The sequence below is a fragment of the Ochotona curzoniae genome, unplaced genomic scaffold (assembly GCF_017591425.1).
Source record: "Ochotona curzoniae isolate NIBS_2020 unplaced genomic scaffold, NIBS_Ocur_1.0 contig_1014, whole genome shotgun sequence".
Taxonomy (NCBI): Eukaryota; Metazoa; Chordata; class Mammalia; order Lagomorpha; family Ochotonidae; genus Ochotona; species Ochotona curzoniae.
In genome coordinates this window covers 39,699,052-39,715,760 of record NW_024464920.1, presented here as the reverse complement: position 1 = coordinate 39,715,760, position 16,709 = coordinate 39,699,052, and the positions used below count along the sequence as shown (strand labels likewise).

Below are 16,709 nucleotides of genomic sequence, written 5' to 3'. Positions count from 1 at the left end.
TCTGAGTGAGATGTGAAAGGACCCTAAATGTGACAGGGATAGTGCCCTAGGTGTATCGCACTCTCTAGGATTTGTTGTCACTCTTTCACTGGATTCATGTGCTCATTTGAGGGTAAGAAATCAAATTTCTGGGCTTCAAGTCTCATGCACAGCCCAGATCTGGAAAAGAGAGCCAGTAAGGTTTAAGCAGAAAGATTCTGGGAAGATCCTCTTCCAGCAGAGAGGATGGTGCTTATGTCGCAGTCAGTGTGTCTGAGGAGACTGCACGCCTTTGGACTGGCTTTGCTTAGATCCTAAGAGAAGGACTTCCCATGAAGATGGTGCGTGACCAAGGAGAACAGATGCTGAATGAAAATGGAGTAAGACTCAGATGGATCCAAGAATAGATTCTGGCTCCATTTCCACCCTCTGTTGAGCTTCTGTGTTGCTGCTCACAACCATACAGGTCAGAGAGTGGGAAGCAATCTGCATAGGGACTTACAGGGTTTAAAGCTTGTAGAGCGTTTGAAAGATGGAGAGTCCCGAAGTTACCATTACCAGTTACTGGAGCTCTGGTCCAAAGAGGAATGTCAAGCACAGTCTGGGACCAGGTCTACATTGAAATGAAGGGATTTCACTTGCTGGAGCTTCAGTCTATTCATTTGAAAAATGGGAATTCATTTGAAAAATGTGAATTAAAATGTGTCCTTATTCTAGGGTCTCTATGGGAATTAAGTGAAATAATATTTGTAGAATTCTTAGATTTCCTGGAACACGGAAAAGTGCCTAGGCATGTCTAGCCAGAATGGACAGGCTCATTCCATAAACTACATCTTGAAACTTGGCTGGGAAGGGAAAGCAGTAAGTCAGCACTGTGGCTCTTGCATTCTAACCACGGGAGTTCACTGGTGTGGGAGTCGGTAGCCCTGGTTCTCAGCTTTGGTTCCCCTAAGCTATGTGCTGGAGTGAGGCTGCTGTTTGGTATCAGTAAAATCAAGAAACAAGGCATTGGACTAGATCTGTCTTTAGGATGCCTTCCAGCTCTGACAGTCTGTCTGCAAAAGAGACACAGTGTATATCTTCATACTTCCAATTCACATCTATAGCCCACACTGGCATTCATTTTGCTGTAGCAGGCTGTAGGAAGGAGCCACCATTTGATAATGGCATATGAGATGTCAAATGTTTCGTACGCACAAGAAACACAATAGTCCTTTAAGAGAGATTTGGCTCATTTATTTATCCAGTGTAGACAAAGTGAGTATTTTTTGTATTGGGCATAATCGAATTTCTGACCTGGTGAAACCATGTTCTAGTGAGTGGAGGAGACAATGAAAAACTAAGTATAAATACCAGATTTTTGTGGAGATAAGTGCCATGAAGAAAACTAGAACAGAGTCATGGAATGTAAGGTGAGGGGAATGCGATCATCAGAGCCAACAGGGAGGCCAGTGTTCAAATGTAGATCTGTCTTCAACCGCTTTGTACACTTCTTTCCTATAGGCGATTGCTGGCATGTGGAAGCACAGACTGATTCCAATAGCCTACATCCTGTTTCCAATAGTCTATGCAAAACACGCAAACACACACTTCCAACTGTGGTTCTGAAAGCCACTAAGATTGACAGGCGCTACCCTTACAATACTGCTGCCAAAGCATATCATTTGTGAGTTTGAAAACTGCTCTTTTCAAAGCATTATAGGACAGATTTGGTGCATTCAACCCAAGGGGAAGGTATTCCTCCTATTGAATGTATTGCTCAGTATTACTCAGAAAAAAAGGATCAAAAATTTTTTTTTTCTTTTCTGGATCCTAGGGATGTTTTTCTCCTTCTTCCTGTATCATTTACAAGCTGATTTTGTCTGACTCCTACATATCCTAACTCACACATCTGTTAAAAACACTTAAGAAGAACTCAGGAGCCAACTGCAACGTATTCTTGAAGAGATTTGCTGCCGTGCCTACCTTTGGATTGATACAGCAGTGTTAGAATCTGAATCCAAGCCCATTCATGGCCATACCATTTCTTAATCTTCCCTAAATTTCCTTCCATCCGATGTCCCCGATGACTGTGAGAAGTGGGAGCTCTTGACCTGTCTGAATCTGTCATCAGGAAGCAAAATAGACTTTTATATTGCTGGACTGGGTTCAAGGTCAGGCTCTGCCAAATATTAGCTGAATGTCCTGGGACCAGCCAGTTATCCTTGTTTAGTCAATTCCCCTATTTATAAAATAACAGCTTCTAGTTGATGAGGCTACTCTGAGAAGTCAATGAGCTGTTCTCTGCAAACTTAACATTGCACCAGTTGCTGTGCAAGATCATCCTGCCTGGCTGAAAAGTTCCAGGTTCAGCTCGTGGGAAATGGTGGACAATCACCAGCGACGATATCAACAGTAAACAGTAGCATTACTCAAAGTTCCATTTTTAATTTTTAAAAGAAGACTGTGTGTTTCCAGTGGCTTCCAATTTTTCTATGGCTAAGAGTCATCCAGAATATTTTTGCTAATATAAATTTTAAGACTTTCCTGCAAATCTTTTGGTTTGATAAACTTGGATTAGGTCCAGGAAACTGAACTAGAGCAAGGAAAACCGAGGTAATTTTGGAAGTGCAGTCAGAGGAACACTTACCAAGAAACAATGATTTGCAAAGTTTACGGGGATGAGACTGGGCAATGTGTTGACTATTACGAGTAATATTGAGTAGTAGTCTTACTTTACAAGATGACATCGTGATCCGAACAGCGATGGACAAGTATAATAGTTCTGTCTTGCAATCCATTGCTGAATTTCACATTTGCTGAAATGTTTGACTCCTCCCCCCACAACCCTGTTCTGTGTAGGGTATTGGGACAATCTGAATTAGAAGAGTTAGAAGAATTTTGGCCTAGGGGTCAGGGGCTTCATGCAAAGCTATGAATGCAAGTCACTGAGCAGTTTCCCATCTCTCACTGAGATGGTGTCACATCCATTCCGTTAATTGCTTAGCTCACTTACAAGTGCGTCATTGTTCTGTCTTCTCAGCCTATAGGTACATGCAGTATACCAGCAGGGCAAACACTGAGTTTTCTAGCAACTCAGCCCTTATCTCACTCAGTTCTGTGATAAGAACATTTATGCAAGAGATCTTTGTTATTTACTTTAAGGTGTCATCTTCTGATAGTTCACTTTTGTAACTTTTTAAAAAAATTTTTATCTGAAAGGCAGAGAGGCAGACAGGAACATACACACACAACCCAAATGAAATTGAGGGAGAGACAGCTTCCACCCATGGTTTACTTCTCAAAAGGCTACAACAGCAGAATCTGAAACAGGCTGAAGACAGGAGCTTAGAACTTCCTCCAGTCGTCCCAAGCAGGTGGAGGGAACTGCAGCACTTGAATCTGCTGTTTCCCTGGTGCTTTGGCAGGGACCTGTTTTAGAAATAAAGTGGCTCAGACTTGTGATTTAAAATGTTACTATCCCAAGCAGTTCTGAATCCACATCACCATAGTACCTACTTCCATTTTTGTACATGTATGTATTTTTGTGCCTCTTTTTCTACAAGCAGATATTTCAGATTCTAGTGTATGGCAACAGGCTGGTGCCTTCTGATATCTTTGCCAAAGACCGAGAGGCCATTTTTGTGTAATTACCATATTCCATCATTTTACATACTTAATTTTAATATCTGATTTAAACTTTTCTTTTTTCTCATCTGACACTGTACCTTTTATTAGGATAAATAATAAAAAATTAATAATTTTTAAAATAAAGCTAATAATTAGCTTTATTTTACAGATGAGAACACTAAAGAGGCTAAGTGGTTTGTGTAATGTGGTCTGTGTTATAAATAGGATAGGACTTTATTCTTATGTTACTCATATTCATGCATCTCTGGTCTTGGATAGTGCCTGGAACTTAGTAGATGTTTATTAAGTCATCAAGTTTCTAGGGTTGACAGTGCATAATGGAAGCTTCCCCAAGTTGGCAATTGACCCCTTAGCTTTCCTGATCATTCTATCACCCTTGACTTATTTATTTCCCACCACATTGCATGCATCTAAATAAGCCAAGGGAGGCATCATGGGAAAGAGTTGTTGAGTGGTGGAAAACATTGTAACCAAGTGCATCTAATCCTGTAGGAAACAAGCTATATTGAAGACAACTCGGATCCAAATAGTGCTATCTCACTGATCTTCTCCCTCAAAGAGGAAGTGGGCGCGTTGGCCAAAGTCCTACGCTTATTTGAGGTAGGTGCTTTATTCACGTTTGTCTTGAATAATGGTATAGCAAATACCTGTGAATGTTTTTATTGAAAGGCCAATTTACAGAAATAAGGAGAGACAGAGAGAAAGCTTTTCTGTTCACTGGTACACTCCCCAAATGCCTGCAAAGGTCAGAGCTGAACTGATGCAAAGCCAGGAGTTGGGAGCTTTTTCCAGGTCTCCCATGCAGGGTCCCAAAGCTTTGGATCATCTTCCACTGTTTCCCCAGGTTACAAGCAGGTAGTTGAATGGGAAGTGGAGCAGCTGGGACACAATTGGTGCCCATGTGGGATTCTGGCACTTGCAAGGGGAGGATTTAGCCACTGAGCCATCACATTGCTAGCTATCCCCTTCCATGGTCTTTTCTTTCTCTTTATTTTTTAAAGATATATTTATTTTTATTAGAAAGGCAGATTCATAGAGAGAAAGATCTTCTGTCTACTGGTGCACTCCTCAAGTTGCTGCAATGGGCGGAACTGAGCCAATCTAAGGCCAGAAGGTGGAACATCCTCCGGTCTTTCACGTGGGTGCAGGGTCCCAAGGCTTTGGGCTGTCCTCCACAGCTTTTCCAAGACTCAAGCAGGGAGCTGGATGGGAAATAGAGCAGCCTGGGCATGAATTAGTGCCCATATGGGATCCCGATGCATTCAAGGGGAGCATTTAGCCACTAGGCCACTGCGTTAGGTCCAGCACTCACCCCATGATCATTCTTAACATAGATAATGTAGAGCAGAGGAGAGGGGAGATTTCTTGGAGACATAGCACTTTAACTGAAGTCTGAACGAGCTGATCAAGGTAAGACAGAGGAAGATGTAAGCAAATTCTAGACTGAAAGAACAGTTGCCTTAAGGGAAGAGAAAACACATAAGTTGACAGAAGATAGGACCCTCGAATGCTTGACCATCTGCCGATCTCAAGATTCCTTGAGGCAGAGGCTGAGTGGAAGAGGGAACATTTAGGTAGATGTATTGTATTTATCAATCTAAGGTTTAGACCTCAAAGATTTACCAATGGACCCTGGGCCTGGTTTCGGGGACCAGATCGAGACACACAAAGGCAGTGTTGTGGTGTGTACAAGTTAAGCCTCCATCTGCAGTGGTGGCATCCCAAATGGGTGGGTGCTGATTCAAGATCTAGCTGCTCCACATCCAATCTCCATCCCCATTAACCTGTCTGAGAAAGCCGTGGGATATTAGCCAATTGTTTGAATCCCTGATACCTGAAAGAAGCTCCAGGCTGCTGGCTTTGGCATGGCCTGGCCACTCAGGGAGTAAATCAGTGGATAGAAGGTGTGTGTGTGTGTGTGTGTGTGTGTGTGTGTGTGTGTGTGTGTGTGTGTGGTGTGTCCTCCTCTTTCTATAACTTTGTCTCTCTATTAAAAAATTTTTAAAAAAGAGTGAATCATGAGGGTCACTTTCACTTTCTAGTCTTGGATCTAGAGCAGGTAAGAGTAATAAAACGTTCACTGGTGACATTTTTTCCTCAACCAAAAAAAGAACAAAAACATTCTTTATATCCTAGATGATGTTTTTATTTTATGCAAACCCCCAGATATAGATAATGATATCGAAATATGTATATGACTCACTCCCTGATTAAGAAACAAAATACTGCTGAGATGACTAAAGTCCGTGTGCCTTGCTCCTCAGAGAAGCCTATTTATCGGAATGGCATACGTATTATTCTTGAGCTTCTTTCATACTTCTTTTTGCATGGATATCTGTCAGTGACATATGACATGGTTTTGCAATATTTTAATCATCATAATTTTGACATCATACTGTAATCCTCTTTCAGTGTTCTTTCCTTGGACAGTGGGTAGTGTTTAGAGACTTATCTGGGTGGATATATATATTTCTTACTCATTTTCCTCTATCTGTATTTCATTGTGTGGTTACACTCTATTCATTTCCTGTTGAGGACGTGTAAGTTGCTTCCTTTGTTTATTCCTCACAAATGGTGTTGCATCAAACATTCTGTACAGGTCTGTAACCGATGGCTGAACGGAAGAATCTATTTCTAACTGCTAAGATGTTGTTAGATGGATCTGTTTGAGACTCTGAGAAGAACTGGCTCTTAAGTGTTCATTATGAAGTTTGAGCTACTGACGTGAGAGCTTAGGTAACCCACCCAAGACAGAGATCAGGCTCTTCAGAACATGGGGGCAGAGTGCTGTGGGTCATTAGTGGCCCAGGAGGCATGGTTTGGCAATCTCTTCATTTGAGTTTCAACATAGGTGAATAGCATCCAAAAAGGATGACATGGTTCTTTGTATTGTTTAGGAAATAATGTCTGTTTGTCACAAAGCTTCGGACCACCTCTCTCTGGCCTTTGCTCCTCCACTTTTCGCCCTCCAGTTGGAACCTCTCTGTAGTGTTAGCTGCCAGCTGTCACAGGTGTTCTCAGCTCCAAACCATTGACCACATCGCTTCGGGATGGAAAGGGCAAACCAGTAGGAACAAATTCTGTGTCAAGCTACTTGTCTTGTGTTTATTATCATGCTCAGAGGGTTTAATTTTTATTATGTTTGCCAAAATGATACCAACAATAAAAATTGTCATTTGTGAAAAAGGCCTCACGGTACCTCTGACAGGAAAGATAAGTTAAATCATTTTGTTACTTGCTAAGCAGCTGGCATCTTAACTTCCCAACAGACTTACAAATCAAGTATTATTAAGACCAATAGATTATAAATAGGTAAAATTAAGAACAGAAACCTGAATGTATATTGCTTTGTATTTCATTGTTGAAATAAGTTAGAACTTACATGCAAACCTAATAAATGTGACCCTTGTGGACACTATTCAAAGAGAATACTGTTGCTTTTGTATTATTTCCTTATTGCTATCCCACAGTGTTTTATTTGGAAAAGATTTTTGATATAAATGTTTTTGATAATCACTGTCTTAGATGTTTAAACCAAGGCAAAGTCTTATTTGTATGATGACAATTCTAGGTCTTGAGCAGATTTCTATGTAATTAAATTCTATGCCATGTAAAGCATTCCTCCCAGCTTTTATTAGTTGGCACTTGGCTTTACAGAAGAGTGAAAGCAACTATCCAGAATGAACGGGTTTAGCACATACCTAAAGCAGCCTGTGTTTCACTTCTATAACCCATTGTGTTTTTGCAGCAACAGCTCTGCACTCTGTCGTGCTTGTGTAAGTCACACTGACTGTCCCCTCACTCTTGTAGGAGAATGATATAAATCTGACCCACATTGAGTCCAGACCTTCTCGTTTAAAGAAGGATGAGTATGAATTTTTCACCTACCTGGATAAACGGAGCATGCCTGCCCTGGAGAGCATCCTTCAGATCTTGAGGCAAGACGTTGGTGCCACTGTCCATGAGCTTTCCCGAGATAAGAAGAAAGACACAGGTAAAGGACTTATGCAACACAAATGACTACAGTCTTCACAGAAGGATAAAAATAGTATCTTGTATGTTAAAACATTTTCTTCTGCTGCAATAAAACATCTGAGATCTGGTAATTCGTACAGAAAAAGAAAGCTTATTTAGGTCAAATTTCTGGAGAGCCAGGAACGTGGTGTTGGCCCTGGTGAGTGTACCTTCTAGTTACATCACATCAAGGCAGTTGGCTTCATGGTGGCAGCTGTTTGCAAGTGTAACACCGAGCTGGGAAGCCACAGAACAAGGAGGAGTTGGATACACTCTTGTGCTTTTCATTTAAAGAGTTTTTAAAAACATGTATTTTATTTACTTGCAAGGCTGAATTACAGAGATACACACACAAACACACACACACACACAAACACACACACACACACACGGGAGCAGAGGGAGAGAGAGCTTTTCTCTGTTGTTTCATCCCCCAAAAGGCCCCAGCAGCTAGAACTGGGCCAGATTGGAATCAGGAGCTAGGAACCTCTTCTGGGGTTCCTATATGGGTGCAGGACCATCCTCCATTGTTTTCCCAGGTGCATTAGCAGGAAGCTGTACTGGCAGTGGAGCATTCCAGGACTCACTGGCACCCATATGGGATGCTGGTGTCAAATGTGGCTGCTTAACTCGCTACACCACGTTCTCTGCCTCAGGGACACTCTTTTATGACTCATTGTTATGGGAACTCACGAGGGTCCCAGGAGAAGCATCTTAATCTCCTCCCAGGGCAGTGTCTCCTATGTAGATCCTAATTTAAGACAAGATGTCGAGTTACTGCCACTGCATCCAGAGGACTCACGCCCAAGTCCATACTATCATGTATCAGTGCTGGAGTTGGTGACTTCTTGTTTCCTAGGATTTCATTGTTACATTCCTCTGTTTTTTGGTCTATTCTATGGAATCACGAGGTACTTGTGATAGGAAAGGCTCTTTTACCTATATTACCTATATTTATGTCTTTAGAGTTTACCACGATGCTCTACACACATGTATTTGTAAATGAATGATTGTAGGAGTTGTCCAGACTTGCTCTGGCTTATTATTTATTGAGTGAAATGATGATCATAGCTGGCCTCTGGGAGGGAGCAGGGCAATAGAATGTAGAAATTATAAGCACGTGTTTTGGTTCAATTAAAGTCCTGCTTCTTCCACGCTCTGATTCCTGATAAATGCCTTTAGTTGCTATGAAACATTACAAAACTATGTAAGCTGTAGGACATAGTTATTATTCTGATTCTGATTAAACTACAAAGAATACAGATAAGAGTCCAAAACATATTCAGGTGAGCTACTTTTTCATAGACCATTCTTTTTTTTTTTGGAGAAATAAAACATTTATTTTTAAGAAAATTGTAGAGAAAACACCCCATTTATCTTCTTTTAAATTTCCTATCCTTACCCTCAATTTCCCTATTAACCGCTTGCATTGGTGGATATGGTGAATCAATTTTGGTATATTGCCATAAAGGACAATACATAATTTATGTTCTGGACCATGCTTTATGTCTCCTAGTCCAGTTGGTTTTGAGAAACACAGTGTGTGTAGATACCATTATAAAGTCCATAGAATGGTTTTTGCCGCCCTACATACTCTGGGCTCCACTTTATCATCTCTTGACTTTTATATCCTTCCTCTGGACACCACTAACCTTTTTGTTTTCTTCTTTATTGATCTATTTAGAATCATAAAATTCATAGCCTTCAGAACCTACTTAGAATCATAGAGTACATAGTGTTTTCAGGCTGGTTTCTTTTTTAACCTAGAGAATGTATTTAAGTTTGCTCCATGTCCGTGATTTGAAAGTTCATTTCTTTTTATTGCTGAATAATATTCCCATGTATGGATGTACCACAGTCTGTTTAATCCATTCATCTGTCGGAGGGTCTTTAGATTTTTATCAATTTTTCGTTATTATGTGTAAAAATCTCATAAACATCCATTTGCACGTTCTTGATGAGGCATACATTTTCAGCCAACTTTGATAAATAAAATATAACTGCTGAGATAAACTTCCATTTACAATTTTTTTTTTTTTACTATAAAATCATACGTTTCTCATCAAAATTTAGAGCTCAAGAAAATTTCAGGCACTGTAATTGAATTGATCAGCACCATGTTGGTACTGGATATACCGTGGGTACCATGTTATGATTGGAAGCATGTCCTACTGTTCTATTGCACAGCAGGATGGCTACAATGACAACAAGCTACTACATATTTCAAAAAATCTAGAAGAGGGGCCGATGCCATGGCATAGCAGGCTAAACTTCTGCCTATAGCACTGGCATCCCATATGGGTACCCATTTGAACCCTAGATATTCCACTTTCAATCCAGCTCCTGCGTAAGATCTGGAAAAGCAGTAGAGAATGGCCCAAGTCATTGGACATCTGCTACCTATATGTGAGACCCCCCCAAAAAGCCTTTGGCTCCTGGTTTTGGGTGGGCTCAGCTCTGGCCATTGTGGCCATTCGGAGAATAAACCAGAGGATGGAAGATGTTTCTCTCTCACACTCTGCTTTTCAAATAAAAATTTTAAAAAATCTTGGAAATAAACCTGGAAGAAAATCTTTGGAGTGTTTTCATCACAACGAAGTGCTCCCTACAGAGATAGATAGAATTATCTTGATTTAACGTAACACAATGTGCCCATGTATTAAAATAACACATTTTCCCATTAATATATACAGTTACTGCATGTCAGTAAATATTATATCATGTTTTAATATTAAGAGATGCTTTCAAACGAGAAAGATTCACTTCATAGAACAGGTCACTGGAGCATTTTCAGAAGGGTAGCTCTGAAAAGTTTGCCCACATCGTCTGTGGGTGTAGTCTAGGCATGGAAGCCCGCCCCAGCTTCTGTCCTTGCTGGGTGTGAACAGCCATCCAGAGGGGCTCAGGTCTTTGGGGGCAGGCACTTGGAATTCCCTACTGGATCAGCCTTATCTTTCCCCTTCGGCCTCCCAAGCTGCTGCTTCCCTAATGACTACCCTGTTCTGCTTTTCCGGCCACCTGCTCCCAACAGGAGCTGCAGGCCCTCAGGACAAAGGCCTGCCAGATTCTAGGGCAAGCTCTGCATTTGGTTGGAGCAGGTGGAGGCCAGGCCAGCTGGGGCTCAGGGATAGGAAATCAAAGCAATTGACAAGTAGGCAGGCAGGTCCCTGGGGAAGCCAAGCAAGATGTGTGTAGACCAGCTGGAGGGCTGGTAGCCTGAACTGGAGGCTCTAACAGAGGGTTCCTAACTGGAATACAGCACCAAGGTTTGGAGCCCAGGTCCCTGAGCCACGGTGTGACCATTGCAGTCTACTACTGCCTCTAGCAGAACAAAGATCGCACATTTCATAAATACGTGCCAACATACTATGTCCATTGAAAACTTAAAAAATTTTGCTCTATAAGATTTATCAAGTAATTCACGTGAAGCACTGGGATCAGCACAGTACACCTAGGGTCTTGGTGATGTCCCCCTTTGACCCTCATGATTATACACCCTAGCAGAAGCATAGAGCCAAGGAGAAGCCAGCCTGCATACAACTGCTTCTTCAGAGTCTGAGAGCTGAAAATGACCTCAGAGGTCACGCAGCCTTACAGAGGCCTTAACCGGGGCTATGACTTGCCTTAAGGCAAACAGTAAATTCTCTGTGGATCTGGGCAAGAATGTGCCAAGAGCTGCTCTGTGCTGGGTACTGAGCTAGGAACTGCAGAAAGAAAGTTCAAAGTGCCTGTTCGTAAGAAGCTCAGTCTGACAAGGGGGTGAGACACCCAAACGAATACAGCAGAGGAAGATGTGCAGTCGTGGGGAAAGGGCTGGTAGATTCGTTGGCTTCGTTTCCATGGTTTAACTCCGAGAACTCAGCAAATGTAAAAGCAAAAATGTTATTATTATTTTTTTTCATGCAAAGATATCGTGTTATCACTGTTGAGTTACGCTGGCTGAATATAGCACAAACTCCATTCCCTAATGGGGCCTCTCAGCTTATTGCTTAAAATGCAGGAGAGCTGACATTTGAAGTTGGGGTGATATTTTATATATTGATGGAAAAAAATGTTAAGCTTCACCATCTGAAACATGCCACATTTTCCTGAGCCTTCGGTTGGCTGGTCACTTCATTACTCTCATGGCTGCCCCTACTTGACCTTAACTTACTCATACTCAACTGCTAAGGATGCAACTGATGCTAAAATAGCATGACCTTGCACCTGGCGGGAGAGATGAGCTCTTTGCAGTTCTGTTATCACTTGAACAAAGTCTGAACCCAGAAACAGATTGTTTTTAGGGAAAACAACTGCTCCATGCAGAGCCACTGTCTGTGTAAGGCTCAGTGGGAGGATGATCAGAGGAAGAAAAGCATCCAAGTTGATCTAAACCCTTGATTCTTTCTCTGGACAAAATGCCCCTTTTAATAAGAGACTCGGATCTCAGGGGTGAGTCTGACAGCAGGTTCAAGTGAGGGCTCTGAACCCCTCAAATCAATTAAGCTAAATCACTTTCCACTATAGTTTTTAAGCTATTCAGAAGGCCATGTGGTTGATAGAAAATGAAAGTTGTTCAGTTTCTTAATTGCTAAAGTTCTCCACCCAAAACAGCTTAAGGGAAGGTTAATTATGGTGACATGTTAAAGCAACCCCAACCTTCACAAATGCCTCCTGGAGAAGCTGATGTGAGTTTAATAGGATTTTAATCCAGAGAGTCTTTTGAATACTTCAGGTCTATTCTCCTGCTTCCCTCTCTCCTGATGACCTCAAATCCTTCTTCAAGCAAGCATAAAAGAGCATTAATATCATCCATCGATCAGTCTACTAATCCTTTTACCTTTCTCTTTGAGTCTCCTGCATGACATCGTATTCAATGGGGGATGGAAAATGCCGACGTGAAGACAGATTGTAGCCGGGAGAAGCAGACGGACAAAATGTCTTCAGTAGAATAGGAGGTCCAGGAGTACCACCTTTTGAGAAATTTGCCTGTTTAGAGTTATTTTCAGACAGCAAATGGAGTTTTACTGGATTTGGTTCATGATGTAATCATCCAGTTGCCAATGCAACTGTTTTTTACAAAGAGATCCATCCGGCCAGTCCTCCTTTTGCTTTCTCTTCTTTTTCTTTTCTCTCTCCTTCCTTCCTTCCTCCCTCCCTCCCTCCCTTCCTTCTTTCCTTCCTTCATCACCATTACCATCCTCTACATGTCAGTCTTCTACCTGTCATCTATCCATCTGCCATTGATCTGTCTGTCTGTATACCTGCCCATCTGCCTTTCTATCTGTCTAGCTGAGAGCCACAATTATTGGGAGAAGACAAAAGCAACATTGTTATCCTTATTCACTCCATTTGATCACTCTGCTCCAACCCTCTTGAATTTTCTGCTTCAATATGGCTGCCCTAAAGAGCTGTATTGAGTAAGGCTGTTATTTCAGATCATTTGGAGTTGGGAGGGACAGTAAGATTCCTTTGAGGTCTCTGAGAAGCCCTTTAATATTGTGGGGTAAAACAGTACACAGGCATGCATATGTATATTTTTTAGGAGAGATTTTTCAAGAGACCATGATTCCTAAAGAGTTAAAAATCTTTAAATAGAAGCTGTTAGGGATGAAGAGGGGACTCCAGAGAGCTCTAGTTTCTTTGCATCCCCACAACCCATGTTTCTCTCTCTCTCTCTCTCTCCTTCGACTGATCTATTGCTTCTCTCTTCTCAGGCCCTTGCTCTCATTACAAATCTTTTCTCATGTGTTTTACTTTGCTCTATGTGTACATTTTATGACTAAGCTTATAGAAAGATGATTGGGTCTTCAAGAAACTGTACATCTTCAGGCTTGTAAAACACCTGAGTTTGAGGACCCTTTTCAGTCTTTCTGGAGGCTTGCTCCAGTCCTAAGTCCTGGAGGCTCTGGAAGTGACTTTAAAAAAAAAAATCCAGCATTCTGACTCATCAAATCAAGAAGATCCCACTTAAGATGACATTACCCCAGGAACTGAGTATGGAGTCTTTTTGTGTTGATGTCTGGTTGCTCCCTGCGGTCTGTCCGAGAAGGCTTTAGTCGCTGGCAAGGACAGAGCTAAATGAATACTGTTTCTGAAGCTCAACACAGTTGTCCAAGCCACAGCGCTTCACAGTAAGGAAGCTGAGAAAATGACAGACAGGCTCTCATTCTGAGAGGAAATCCCTCATTTATGTGCCAAATAATGCTTTCAAAACTCTTTCCCTTGGGTTGTCTCATTTGGGATTTGCTATAACCAACTCAGGTTGCTGATGCTGGCAGATATCATTGTTTTTGCTGTTAGCATCAGGAAGTAAGACAGAGGTGAAGTTGGAAGGCAGCCTACTTCTGTGGTCCTCATTGGTCCACTTCAGTTCCTGGGCTGTCCTTGTTTGTGCTCTTCAAGTTTCCTTCTACTAATTTATAATATGAAGGTATCTGGGTACAAATAGTGGTTTTGTAGATTACATAATAAAGTTTGTATAAGTACATGTAAGATCCATGTAAACTATTGCCATTAAACATATCCTTGAGCCCTCTATAAGGATACTAGGTGAATCTTACAATTGAGCAGGTCTAGAATCCTAAAAATCCTGATCTTTGATAAAGAAAGGGCATCATGATATTCTATTTAGTATGAAAATATAGGGAGTTAAGCTATGAATACTTTTTTTTTTTTGCCATGGGGGAAGTTTATTTCCTCGATGGAAAGAGGTAATAAGAGCATACCAAATGATTGTAACTGAATGTCGCTTTACCGTTCGTAGTGGATTGAAGGAGAATCGCAGGGACTCAGGAAGAAAGAGGAACTCAGTGTCAAAAGCCAGATTCTTCCGGGTTCCTTCTTTGTACGTGTCACCCACCTTTGAACCCTGTGACCTACTACTCGACTGGTGACCTCTTCAGCTCCTCTCTAAAGTGGGACTAAGACTCACTCTACCACCTTCTGCGGCTCAAGGAGAGAATTCAGTCATGGCAGTCTTGCTGTTTTCATTCTCCTTGGTGTCTTTGTAGCATTTGACAGAAGTTCTGCAGGAATTATTCCATTCTTTGGTATTTTACGAATCAAACATTTTGAAACTCTGCCTGTTGAACCTTTACAAACCTTTCTCTCACTGCTCTTTCTCCAGAACTACAGTCACTGTTTTCCACCTTCTTCTCTTTCACATGCTGTCCATGAGTCACTTGGGCATTCGCTCATACCCCTGATGGTGAAGTGAACATGCACTCAGTGTCATGTGCTAGGCTGTAGGACTGAGAAAGGCAGACGTGGTTCCTAGCCTCACGTACGCTATAACCTGGGAGGCCGTTGCTACACGATGTGATACCACATGTGGCGTGGATAGGAAAGCACTCCTCAAGAGTAAATTAACAGGTGCATTGCTCCCAATAATGGGTTCAGATAGTGGAGGGAAAAAGAGCAGGACCAGTGAAGACCTCCTGGGGTGAGATACACAGTCAATGTGAGAGGCACTATTTGTGTTCTATTTGGCCCAAGATAGGTTTGTAATTCTAGGAGTCAATGACAGATCACTGTATCCCAGTGTAGTGTGAGCCTTCCCAAGACAAAATTGTATATTTGAAATGTACCAGGGACATTGCTAATAACTACACTTATGGGACATGTGAGCTCTTGTAAGGGATATTAGGAAGGCAGTTTCAGCTTTTGTGGTTGGTTTTGATAAATAATTCTAAAGGGCTGTTATCTATTCATGATTTCACTCATCCCATTCAATCACTCCTTCTATCCAATTCATTCTATTTCATGTTAGGGGTAAGTTTTACTCATGGGATTTCAGGATTCTTATTTTTTAAAGATGTATTTTATTTTTATTTGAAAGGCAGAGTTATAGTGAGAAGGGGAGAGAGAGAGAGATGATTGCAATGGCTGGAGCTGGGCCTATCTGGAGCTAGGAGTTCTTCCAGGTCTCCCACATAGGTGCAGGGTTCCAAGAACTCGAACCTTCCTCTGCTGCTTTCCCAAGCCATAAGCAGGGAGCTGGATCAGAAGTATAGCAGCCAGGACACATAACGGTGTGTATATAGTGTGCTGGTGGCTCAAGTGGAGGCTTAGTCTATTTTGCCACAGCGTCAGCCCCTGCATCCCCATTTTAACACATGGATAGAAAGAACAGATGCTTGTCGCTGTAGTCACCACTCCTGACCCCTGTCCTGACCACTGTCTACATGCCAATATTGATCCTAAAGAGGAAAATAAAGCTCTCCCTACTCTTTATCTTGCAGGATGCCAGCAAGACCCCCTTCTCTATCTTTGTAGGAGCCCCTGAGGTCAACAGAGCTATTGCTGCTGAGCAGGGCTCAAAGTTTTTGCCTCAGAGGAGACACCCTGGAGTCTGGGAGGAAGGCAGAGGAAGCATCGTTCTATTTTGAGCACAAGAAATGAAGGATTTATTGCTCTGCTTGAGACAGATTGGAGGCAAGCCTGGGTGCCTTGCTGGCTAAACCCTGGGGCTGCTGAAGGCCTGATGGAGAAGGGACACAGATCAGACTTCACCTGCACCCTAAACTGTTGTAACTTTAATGGGTCTGCCCTGACCCTCTGGCCAGGAAGCAGGAGCTGTCCAGGAAGCAGGCTCCAACCAGGCCCATGGGCCTTTTGCTCAGGGACACTCTTGGGCCAGCAGCCGCCACACAGCCTCCTGGCTGAGCAGTTGACCCCAGCTTAATGGGACCACGACGTGGGTGTCCAGAGCGAGCTCTCCAAAGGGCTGCTTCCTCTGCAGCCAAATCAATATTTATTAATGATCTACCCTCTGACTCCCCGGGGCCTTCTGGCTTCACAGAGGGTCTCTGTTATCTGTTGTACCAGCCTGCCCCAGTCATTCATTAAGTGCAGGCCCAGCAGCCCATGGAGGGGCTTACAGAGGCCAACCCACCACTGAGGTATTTGGCAAGGTCATTCATGAGCTAATCTGATTGAACTTTTCCAAAGAGAGGCCTTGGTTGCTGGGGTCAGTCTCCATCCCCAGCTTTGTAGGACCTGGGTGAGGAGAGGGACTTGGATCATTCACAGAAGAGAAAGCTGATGTGTAAGGGAAAGTGTGGGTATTCCAATGTTACGACCTCTAAAGAAAGGAGGTTGGGATT

General features: G+C 42.3%; 1 protein-coding gene across 1 annotated transcript in view; it reads left to right on the top strand.

Moving 5' to 3' along the window:
* PAH (phenylalanine hydroxylase) overlaps positions 1-16,709 on the top strand; it is a 50,564-nt gene that overhangs the window by 652 nt on the left and 33,203 nt on the right. The window contains exons 2-3 of the mRNA XM_040984601.1: positions 4,102-4,209; positions 7,420-7,603. Coding sequence (XP_040840535.1) covers positions 4,102-4,209; positions 7,420-7,603 — 292 coding nt within the window. The remainder of the gene's footprint in view (positions 1-4,101; positions 4,210-7,419; positions 7,604-16,709) is intronic.